Raw genomic sequence first — 11399 nt, forward strand, 5'->3', positions numbered from 1 at the left:
ACAGTTTTTAAAAGCTTTTAAAAAAAGATATTATCTCTAATGTTTTATTTTTCCATCTTTTTTTCAGGTGTAAAGGGAATCTCTGACGATGAGATCCTGAAGGCTAAAGGTAGGTGGGTGCAAGTGTCCACCTTTATTGGTATTGATGTAATTTTGAATTCTAGCTACTTCAATGTTCGTATTTTCTTATAGATGTTGGATTTTAGTTAACTTCAGAGTTCAGATGCAAGAATTGTTTGGATCCTGTGGTACGGCGTGGTAATGCTATAGTGATTGCAAGCTGCTTTGGTTCACTGTTGTTGCTTTCTCACAAGATGACCTTGAGTTGTTTCTGGGTTTTCCACACATGGAATCTGCACTCCAGATGTTAAATTTGGGATTAATGTGTGTGTAGGTAAACTACAAGCTTATTCAGTGGAAATCTATATTGAATGATATAGGGAATCATGATTTCACAGCAATCACAGTCACGGTCCTTGAGGTATGTACTTTATTTCATATTTCTGAAAGTATAAATGTCTTTGGAAGAAGATGATAAAAGGGACATGTTTTTCTCCTCAAAATGGAGATGCTGTGAATAAGGGAGAAGATGATATGGCTTCAGGTTTTTCACATAGGGGAAAAATATGGTTAGAAAAGAAACATGATGAATGCTGTCCTGTTTTAGGAAAAGAAAGAATGTCCTTCAGTCTCTAATCGTAAAATTCCTCTCTTACCATACTGTGGGATTGCTGTGAAGTTGTTCTTTGATTGTTGTCTTGATGACTTTGGTTTTTATCGGTTTGCATCAGGAAGCAGAAAACCTTCCAGCAGTGGGGTTTGGAAAAGGCAGAATGGAAATACAGCATGAAAACTGGTCTCCTGTTAAACCTCTGCTTTGGGTCAAGTCTTTAAGTAATGTAGCAGAAAGTGCAAAACGTTTGTATTGTAGAGACACTGCAATCTGTGTGTCAGAGGCCACAGGAACTTCTTTATCTTACCCGAGAATCACACAAAAATCGACATTTTGGCCCAAGAACAAAGACTCACGTGTACGTTGTAAGGGAATTGTATTTTGGTTCATAGTTTTGTTTTGGATGAGATCCTTTTATGTAGTTATTTGGTCATCGGGAAGCCCATCAGAGTTCCCGGATCATGGCGTGCTCCCACCAGGTGGCACCCGGGGACATGGAAACCCACCATCCCTTGTCTGCCTGGTCTATTGCAAAACCTCTGAAGCTATTAGCTTTAGACTGTAAGTGTGCCTTTAGTCCCACATTTAAACAGTTTCTTTAACGTGTCTGTGTTCTAGGACTGGATTAGTTTCTTTAAGTTCTTGGGGAGTACTGTAGCACACACATGGTGGGGTCAAGCAAGATACCCAATGGAATGGGAAATACAGATCAAGGGAAGCAGTCCTAGGTGAAAAATGAAGGGAGACTAGTCTGTTAAAGCTTGTTGCATCCTTTTTATTAGTCAAGAAATCTGGAAAATGAGGTTAGAATAGAAAAATTATTTTGTATATTAATTGCTAAAAATGATTAAAAAGCCCATCTCATTAAATGCCTGATGTGTGCTTCATATGTCCAGTTACTGAGCAAAGAATTGATATATTTAAAGAGCACTGTGAAAATACAACAGGTCACACCAACAGGCTGAAGCAGAAATTACATTGCATGGTGGCTAAGAATGAAAGTGCTGCAGGCTTTGTGTTACGTGAAAGAATCTTAGTAAAAAGCCAATCTATTTTTTATCACTTCATACATCAGAACAAAATCATTTATCCATTTTGTCTTTGCAAAGTCGTGGAGTGAATGGATCTTTTGCAGGAGCAGATTGTGCCTTATACCTTCTCTTCAACTTCCTTAACATGGGATGCAACAACTTTTCCATCTACCACCTCTTCGACAATTGTCTTGATCTTTCTAGTTTTGGTAGGATCTAAACATCATAAACAAAATAAAACAAGTATTTCTCAAAGTGTGAAAGATGCTAAACCAGAGCAGCACACATACGTGAACAGTTACAGCCTTTTCCTTTCAAAGTGGCTTCTTATTACCACAAACTCTCTGATGTAGTTAAATGGAATAGGATGTATTATTTCATTTATTTGAATGACTTTAGAAACAGTTTAATTTAATCAAGTTCTACCTACCCTGAGAAGAATCCAGTGACTGAGTTTGAGATTTGCACCCTGTCAAGGATGAGCTTTCAAAGGTAACTCCCTGTCCTGAGTTCCTGAAAGTGAAACAGAGACACACAGTACTGCAGCAGGTTTGTCAGGTCAGGAGAGATTTTCACGTTGGCACTGGTGAGTTGTTTCAAATACTGAGCAGAATGGTTTGTTCTCTCCAGTCAGAGGACATCTGTGTCATTTCAGAAGCAGTGGATGTGCTTTAATATCTTTTGGTGAATGTGCCCCCTGGATTTACCTTTTTTGTCCTGCAAGGATATTGCTACAGGAAATATAATGGATAAATGGCATCTGCTAAGAAATTGGGCTGGATGACCTTTGAAGGTCCCTTCCAATCCAAACTATTCTGTTTCTATGATTTAATGTAAAGGAGTTACTTACACAAACTCGCCATCCAGCAAGCGGCGATAGGTTTCAATCTCCATTTCCAGGCGACTCTTGATGTCCAGGAGTTGTTGATACTCTGCATTCTGGCGCTCCATATCAGCCCGGACCTGGAACAGCTGAGACTCCAGGTTCCCAATCTGAAGCTGCATTTGTGAAAGCTGGGCACAGTAACCTCCTTCTGTTTCTGCTAAAGTGTCTTCAAGGGATTTTTTCTGTGTAGGAGGACATTAAATAACCTTTGAGGAAAACAAATTCTTTACAAAGACAAAAGCAATTGCAGTAGTTTAATGGGAGCAGCACAGCCTCATTACTTAGAGATTTTGGTGTCTTTTTTTTCCTTGAAATATCAGTTTGAAAACTTGCCTTTGCTGCTTCACTGAATATGAACATAAAAGTTCATCTGCTTTATAGCATGCTACTTGCAATCCAATTACAGATACTACTGCTATATAGGAACTAAAAGAATGCAGGCTTTAATAGGAAATAAATACAAATCTTAAATCCTATAGAAGAGTGTAAGATCTGACACCTTTGAAGATGGAACATGTACTCTGTCTAGCTAGCAGCTTCCTTAGAACATACCATGGCAAGCTGAGATTGTAATTCAATTTCCAAGCTCTGGAGAGTCCGTTTTAGATCTGTGATCTCACTCTTTCCTGACTGAAGCTGCTCAGTGTTGGTGGAGATTTCCCTTTTCAGCTCCCCGCTCTGAAATGACAAGGAAGAACAGTGTAATTTTACTGTTTCAAATCTTTAGCTCATTTGGACATGCATTTCACTGGATTTGCTATCTCTGGTGGTTACTTTTTCATTGAACCATGCTTCAGCCTCTTTACGATTTTGCTCTGCGATGACTTCATACTGTCCCCTCATGTCATTCAAAAGCTTGGTCAGGTCAGTTCCTGGAGCAGCATCCATTTCAACACTGACTTCGCCAAATGCACTGCTTTGGATGCCCTGGAGCTCCTGGAGAGATTGAAAATAACAAAAAGTTGATGTTACTGAGATAATAGTTCTATCAGAAATGAATGTAAAGAGACATATGTGATATAATTCTGTTTCAACAAGATTCTGAAGGTTGTGTGTGTATTTCGTGCACTCTTTGACTTAGTAAACATGAAAAGAGCAGCAAACAAAACAAATAATGAATTCAGGGTATTCCCACTGGCATAAATAAGGGAATAATTTGCTATTTCACAATTCCATCTGGCTTGTTACAATCACAAAGAAAAAGAAAGTACCTCTTCATGGTTCTTCTTGAGATAAGCCAGTTCTTCATTCAGGCTTTCAATCTGCATCTCCAGGTCAGCTCTTGTCAAGGTCAGCTCATCCAGAACTCTGCGCAGACCATTGATGTCGGCTTCTGCACTCTGGCGAAGAGCCAGCTCGTTTTCATACCTGGAAGCACAGCAATTAAATATGGCTTTTTGTGTGGTTAATGAGGTCAAATGCAAAGTATTGCTATTTACCTCTATAGCTTTTAATATGAAATCTTAATATACATAATTATTACAATATTAAGAGTTATGTGAAAGTATTCCACAAAGAAAAAAGACGTCTAAATACAAAATGATTTCCTTAAAATATTAGTAAGTTTTTGTAATATCAAGACCTTCTTACTTGAGTCTGAAATCATCAGCAGCCAGTCTCGCATTATCAACCTGCAGAATGATTCTTGCATTGTCAATAGTTGCATTAATGATCTGGAATACAAAGAATGTTCAGGAAATGCTTCTCTAGCCCAATGGCTTTGCAGCTCAGGATAGCTCTTTACACAACTGCCATCCTAAACATAAGTTTAGACTTTGGGATCTACAGGAGTTTGTAGACTTGGATTCCATCACTGCCTTCTCCTTCTGCACAATACCTCTGCATTATGATAGAGATGATTACAAATGTTGGTACTGTAGAATAAATTACCTCTTGGTTTCTGAAAGGAATTTGTTATGTCTATTCAAACTGTTATTAGTTGAATTACAAATGTAAAGATACATTAAGTACATGGCTTTGCTACCTTGTTTCGAAGATCTTCAATGATAGGATAATATTTACTGTAATCAATCCCAGATCCAGGGATACCAGTGCCAGGGCCACTTTTCTCATACCACTCGCGGATTTTGCGCTCCAACTCAGTATTGGCGTCCTCCAGAGATCGTACTTTGTCCAGATAAGCAGCCAGGCGGTCATTGAGGTTCTGCATTGTTTCTTTTTTTGAGCCAGAAAGAAGGCCACCATCCCCAGCACCACCAAACCCACCTCCAAAACCAGATCCTGAGCCACTACCAAAGCCACTTCCTAACCCCCCACCAAAAGCACTGCCTAAGACACTGCCATAGCCACCACCTAAACCACTACCAAAGCCTCCACCAAGGCCGCTGCTTAAGCTCCCAAAGCCTCCACCTGAGCTACTCACAAAACCCCCACTGAAGCCAGAGCCTGAGCCAAGCATAGAAGCAGCACCAAAGCCTCCACCAGCTCCACCACCAAACCCAAGCCCGCTGCCACCAAAGCCTGCTCCACCGCTAGAGCCAGACATTCGCAGGGATCCTCCGCCAAGTCCACTCCGAGAAGAGAACTGCCGGGATGCACCGCTTGTGCGCACAGAAAGGGCCATGGTGCTTGAGGTGCTCTGCTCTGCTGGGTGAAGCACACAGTGTGGAGCAAGGCACATTGGAGAACACTTGGACCTTTATACAGGAAGGCAGTGGGTGTTTCAGGAGTAGTCCCCGCCTTTTAGGAAGAGCTTGAATTCTTTCTCTCTCCCCCTCCTCACTTGGAGGGGAAGTCAGTTTAATGTGTCCTGACCAAACTAAATGATACGTGACGTTCCAAATTGCCAATGGGAGTGGAAGTCTGATGCCCTCCAGGTGTTTGCTGTGTGAGGGGAAATGGGTGGAGGAGAGGAAAGATATCATGATCATGTTTTGCCATGTGAAATGGAGGGTAAAATTTTCACATTTAAAGCCTTCCTAAGTAATGTCTTTGGCATTACATATTCATTACTTTCTTGGTTTGGGGCTATTATTCCAGGAGTAAGCTTAAGCCAGTGGTGTGATCCCTTTCATATCATCCTTGCCAGTGTGCATGTCAGAAACGCTTTTCTAGTCATAATATGTTTCTGGCATGAATCTCTGACACACTGGTGCTCCCTGAATGTTTGATAAGAAGGAAGAAAAGTGATGAACAGAAGTGTGTGATAAGGTATGTGGTCTGCAGGTTGACCATTAATATGAAAACAAAAATAGATTTGATTATACCCAAGTTAATTTGTGTTTTCTGCAGTAAACCTTTCATCATGGAAATGTCTCTGTGTAATATGCAGAGCCTGTACCAACAGTTCACACTTCTGAGCTGGGAACTTCCAACTGTTCCTTCTGAATAGTTTGTCATGATCCCAAACTCAGGCAAATTATATCTGTATTCTGTGCTTTTTATAATATAAATCTAAAGCTCAAATACAGCTCTTCTGGGTGTAGGTTTAGGCATGGAAATCCTTCAGAACCAATACACCTTTCGTTTGAAGTTAATTTGGTAAACAGAGAATTGCTTTTTCATTGTCCTGGCTTAATTATATCAATGCATTTGTTAACTGAACTGTTTTCATTTCAGTTTATCCCCATCCAGAACATGGGTGCTTTTTGGGGTAGAAATGCATTATGAGCAGTAGATCAAAGGTTTAAGTAAAGCATTTATGTAGAAGTAAATTGATAGCTGGGTATCAGTGACTCATGAAAGCAAAGCATTATTTCCTTTGGCAGGTGTTTCTGTACAGTAAATAACACACTGGGCAGGTGAGATTTCAAAGGAAAGAGGTTTTTGTGTTTATGTTGTCAAGAGGAAAGTGTGGAGTCCTTGGAGTGAGGAGCTGGGTGAGGCATCAGGAACCTGCCCGCAGGGGATAGGGGACATGCAGGTGTGCTGGGAAGGTTGAACTGAGTTGGTGAACCGAGGTCCTTTCACTGCTGAACTGAAAGACAAAATACGGTCTTATTGGTAAAATACCTGTGCTTGCTCTTGTCCCTGGGGATATGAACATTCACAGAGAGTGAAAAACAATAAATAGGCTTCTTCAATTTCTTTATTTATTTTAATGTATTAAGAAATGCAAATTGACACTTTGTGGTTATTTAAAAATCAGTTTTTACTGAAGTGAAACTGCATTACATTTGAATGGTAGTTCAAGTACAGAAAAAGTGCACTGAATCAACATTTGAATGCATTTTTAAAAACAAATCTGCATGTGCTGGTACATAAGAAAAAAACCAGATTGCTAAACTTTGGGTTGCAGTTAAGCTAGCATCTTAGTGTATCATCTCTGTCTGGTAAATTCCTTTTGTTTTGAGGGGGTGTCCATCAAGGTTTCAGAAATAGCAGCTCTCTCCTAAAATCTTCTCATTTATCAGTATGTTGAAAGTGTGAGAAAACTCAAGGCATGGGTTGATGAAGTGAACTGTGTGAAAACACAAGGGAAGAGTTCTCCTCGTGCTTAGAGCTGAGCCTGTTGACAGTCTCCAGTTTGCTGAGCACCGCAGTAGATTCTGTCCCATGTTTTCATCTCGTGACTGTCACTGGCTTCGGTGCTTTGAAACTCCAACAGTTGTGTTGATATGTTTGTGAAGTCCATTTAGATGGTTTGAAAAGCTTTGGTAAACCCCTACTAGAAGGCATTTGACTTTCTAGTTTTTACTGAGCAGATTTTAAAATGTAACTAAAAACCTAATGCCTCAGGTTTTGTCTTTCTTAGAAACAGCTACACATTGAGAACATGCTGATTTGTTTTTATCAAGTATTTAGTCACTATGTAAATAAACCCAAAATCTTGTACTTTGTAACTTACTGATTTTTATTAACACACACACACATACATAAAGAAATTGAGATTTGATAGTTTGGCTTTTCAACCCTTCTGTTTTTTAGGGAGAACTACATTGGATTCTTTATAAAGGTCTTTTAATTTTGACATCAGCTCTGTGAAGTTCCAAGGCTATCACCTCTCTGCTGGTACCATTTACATTTTCTCTTCAAACTCCTTGACCTGAGAGGAGACAACCTTGCCATCAACGACCTCTTCAACAATTGTCTTGATCTTCTTAATTTTACTTGATTCTGGTAATGAATTTGAACAGAGAATTAATTCAATGCAATCTCCATTGACAGAATAACATTGCTGTAGTAATCCCAGCAATGAGAAAATAGATGAAGGCACCTTTTCAGTGCACAGCTTTTGAGGTACATACAACATGAACACTCTTTTTTTGAGCATTCTCTGTGTAACTCAAAATACTATAGTGGACACTATGTGGAATATCTCTCTATCCCTCCTATAGGCCTAAAACCTAGGAATTGCCTTACCCTGGAATGGATATGTTTGCTGTCAACCTGGATTTCTATAATCCCTGTAATTTATCAGTTCTTGTTTTAGGATTCTACTGGTTGATTATTTGCGCTGAAACTGTCTTGTTTTATATCAGGCTACTTAGTTCCATAACATTTCAACAGGCAGCCATTGAAAGATAAGGAAGTTGGTGTAACATACCTTTCTCAGCCTCTGCTGTAGATACATCCAGTTGGAAATGTCTGTTCAAATAATAAATTAAAGAATATAAATAGATGGCACCTAACATACTGCAGAAACCTCCTTGTACCCATCCTGTGTGTTTGATCAGGACAGGAAGTGTCCTTTCATCAAGACATTTAACCAGGTGTTTAAATTAGTTTACTCTGTTAAACTTGCTAGGTTTAAACATAAACTATAGGTGAACTTAATGTGCAGGCTTGTTTCTGCAGTGCTGTGACTTCAGCTCCTGCAGATATGGCCAGAACAGCTGAACAGGCAGAATCCTGGCAGGATTCACACTTCCACTGTTCAGGACTACAGACAGTGTTCACAATGTTCTTTGCTGTCATATGAACCTAAAGCGATAAGCAAATGCGAGTGTTTCCTCACCCAGTGTCTTCTCCTTCCAGCAGCCGGCGGTACGTGGCAATCTCCATTTCCAAGCGAGTCTTGACGTCCAGCAATACGCTGTACTCCTTATTCTGCCCCTCCATGTCAGCTCGGAGCTGCCTCAGTTGGGCCTCTAAATTGGCAACTGTTTCTTGTATTTGGGCTAGCTGATAACTGTAACGTGCTTCAGTGTCAGCCAGAGTGTCTTCTAAAGCCTTTTTCTACAGCCCAGGAAGAGAACAGAAATGTGTTATTCAAGAGGATACATTTTTGTGTTACAATAACATTTGGATTGAAAAGCCTCGTGGTTTCTATATTTACCCATATGGCAGTTTACTAAATACAGTACTTATTTCAAGTAAACTCTGTCATTTACCATGTTAAGCTGGGACTGTAATTCCAGCTCCAGCCCCTGGGAGATCTGTCTTCTGTCAGTGACCTCTCTCCTCTGGGTTTGCAGCTGTTCAAAGTTGATTGCTACTTCCTGGTTCAGTTCTTCTGTCTGAAATGCAAAACCAGAGGGACTGCAAACCACAGCTAGACATGGCTGGGGCTCTTGCTGATATTTAGGTAATCGACCTTACCTGCTTTTCAAACCGTTCTTTGGCTTCTTGACGGTTCTTTTCTGCCATTTCTTCATATTGCTTTCTCATATTTTCCATCATAGTTGCAAGATCTATGCCTGGAGCAGCGTCCACCTCTACGTTAACTGAGCCCCCCACTTGTTTGCGCAGTCTGTTAACATCCTGCAGCAAGGAGGGTTGTGTTAGCGTAAGGCACAGGGAACTTTCTATCCGGAATTTTGGAAGCTGATTATAATAGAGCCATAGGTTCATTCACAGAGATAATATTTGAATAGGTATGTACATTTTCATGTGCTAATCTGAAGCTGAATCCCACCATAAGTGTAATATTCTTTCAGATTAACTGGGAAGATTTTCCTGTTCCTAGTGAGTCTGACCTTATTTATTCACTTAAAACAGATGTCTCCCTGATAGTGTTCAGTTGCTCTCACCTCCTCATGGTTCTTCTTAAGGAAAATCAGTTCTTCATTCATCCTTTCAATCTGGGACTCCAAGTCAGGTATTGTCAAAGTCAAGTCGTCACGGACTCGTAGAAGTCCATTAATGTCACTCTCGACACTTTGCCTGAGCAGGAGTTCATTCTCATACCTGTAAAATAAGGCTTGTTTTGTCAGCATGAAAATGCAGCTGTTGGTGTAAATGAATCAGTAGCTACTACACCCTTCACTGTTAAGTTTTTTCTTTTTCATGAATAAGAGAAGCATGAAAGAATGTATGAAATGATCATGGAACTTACTTCAGTCTAAAATCATCAGCAGCCAGTTTGGCATTGTCAATCTCCAGAACAAGCCTTGCATTTTCCAGTTGTGCAGCAGCAATCTGAAAAGGGGTGATTGAAAAGTGATGAATCTTTGCACATAAATGCACACTTGATCCATTTCTGGAAATAAATACTGCATTTGGCTTCACTTTAACTGTCTGTTAGTCTTCTAGGTTTAAGCTGAGTTCGCTCTGAAGTACATAGAAGGAATTAGGATTCTCTAAAAGACAAATTAGCCCATCATAAATAGGTATATAAAACAGTTGGGATGAACTAGTTTTTGGAAGGAATCTGCCTTCAAAGGACAGGAAAAGGAACTGGTGAAAAGTGCAAGGGGGAGATTTAAGGAAGTGCATTGGAAACACAGTCTGACAATGTCTGATTCATTGGAATCACAGTCTGACTTCTGTGGGGATATTTTATTGTTTAATAGCAGAAATTCACCGTTTCAACTAGTGAGATCTCATTTTTTCTGAGCATTTGGTATTCTTTTTTAAAAAAACCCTCACTTTGGAATTCATAGATGCTAAACTACATTTAAATATGTAAATCCCATAAGGCAAATAGAATTAGTTCATTTCAGTTCAAAGATTTTTCCTGTATGAGATTGCTCACATGTGCAGGCATATATCTGATATTATAGATTATGTAAAATCTGACACTAATTTGCATCTGAGCAAAGTAAAGCATTTGCTTTTCATAGTTGAGAGAGCTGCATTTTGGGAACGCACATTCTCTACAGTAGATTATTATTTATCTCCCTAATAATTGCAATTCATGTATTTAGAGATGGCTGTGTGATATCTTACCTTATTCTGGAGCTCTTCAATGGTTTTGAAGTATGAGCTATAGTCATGCCTTATATCTGTGGTGTTCTTCTCATACCACTCCTTGATCTGCTTTTCAATCTGGGAGTTCGCCCTTTCTAGCGAACGCACCTTCTCCAGGTACAAAGCCAAACGGTCATTTAGGTTTTGCATTGTTGATTTCTCATTGCCAGCGAGCAGCACATCATTGTCACTAGTATTCAGCTGGAAGTTGCCCCCGAAGCCTTGCCCATAGCTGGTGCTGCTGGATATGTGGGTGCCGTAGCCACCAGCCCCCCCATAGACACTGGGTGCCTGCATCCTTTGGATGCTTGTTTGCCGGGAGGTCAACCCGCTGATGCTGGGAGCTGAGGAGTGAAAGCGGCTGCTTGTACCCCACTGGGAGCTTCTGGTAGAGAATGCCATTGGGGTTCTTCGTCTTCTAACCTGGAACAGCTCAGTCCGCACAGAGAGCAGCTGCAGTGAAGAGCAGTGTGTGCTCTGTAAACCTTTATACTGTGTTTCAAAGAGGAAGCACAACGGTTATAAACCCCACCTCTGTTGACACACAATGTTACCAGTGTCAGCATAAGCAGCACACAGTCTATTGCCCCCCCACTCCATATGAAGTACCAGGGTTTTCAGCTGTTCCTCTGTATTTGAGAAGAACTCCCCAGGTGGTTTGGCTTGCTTTGTTATCATTTGGTATAACAGATAAAGCACAAATAAACTGTTGAATCAT

The 11399-nt window shown here is 40.2% G+C and overlaps 2 protein-coding genes across 3 annotated transcripts; both read right to left on the bottom strand.

Moving 5' to 3' along the window:
* Nucleotides 1–1539: 1539 nt before the first annotated feature.
* Nucleotides 1540–5180, bottom strand: LOC101868081 (keratin, type I cytoskeletal 12). Of its 2 annotated transcripts, none has more exons than XM_005144818.4 (8): nt 4575–5180; nt 4181–4263; nt 3802–3958; nt 3365–3526; nt 3143–3268; nt 2561–2772; nt 2135–2217; nt 1540–1920 (listed from the first exon to the last, which is right to left on the bottom strand). In XM_005144818.4, the coding sequence occupies exons 1-8, from the start codon at nt 5172–5174 to the stop codon at nt 1823–1825; spliced, it is 1521 nt and encodes a 506-aa protein (XP_005144875.2). In that variant the 5' UTR covers nt 5175–5180; the 3' UTR covers nt 1540–1822. The 2 variants fall into 2 exon arrangements, with proteins under 2 accessions (XP_005144875.2, XP_012983404.2); XM_013127950.3 differs by having other exon boundaries at nt 2555–2772; nt 4575–5174.
* A 2388-nt stretch (nt 5181–7568) lies between these two features.
* LOC101868249 (keratin, type I cytoskeletal 19) lies at nt 7569–11083 on the bottom strand. Its single transcript, XM_031045238.2, has 8 exons — nt 10661–11083; nt 9828–9910; nt 9523–9679; nt 9092–9253; nt 8884–9009; nt 8508–8728; nt 7845–7855; nt 7569–7666 (listed from the first exon to the last, which is right to left on the bottom strand). The coding sequence occupies exons 1-8, from the start codon at nt 11081–11083 to the stop codon at nt 7569–7571; spliced, it is 1281 nt and encodes a 426-aa protein (XP_030901098.1).
* Between the last annotated feature and the right edge of the window lie 316 nt (nt 11084–11399).

Source organism: Melopsittacus undulatus, chromosome 17, assembly GCF_012275295.1.
Source record: "Melopsittacus undulatus isolate bMelUnd1 chromosome 17, bMelUnd1.mat.Z, whole genome shotgun sequence".
NCBI lineage: Eukaryota > Metazoa > Chordata > Aves > Psittaciformes > Psittaculidae > Melopsittacus > Melopsittacus undulatus.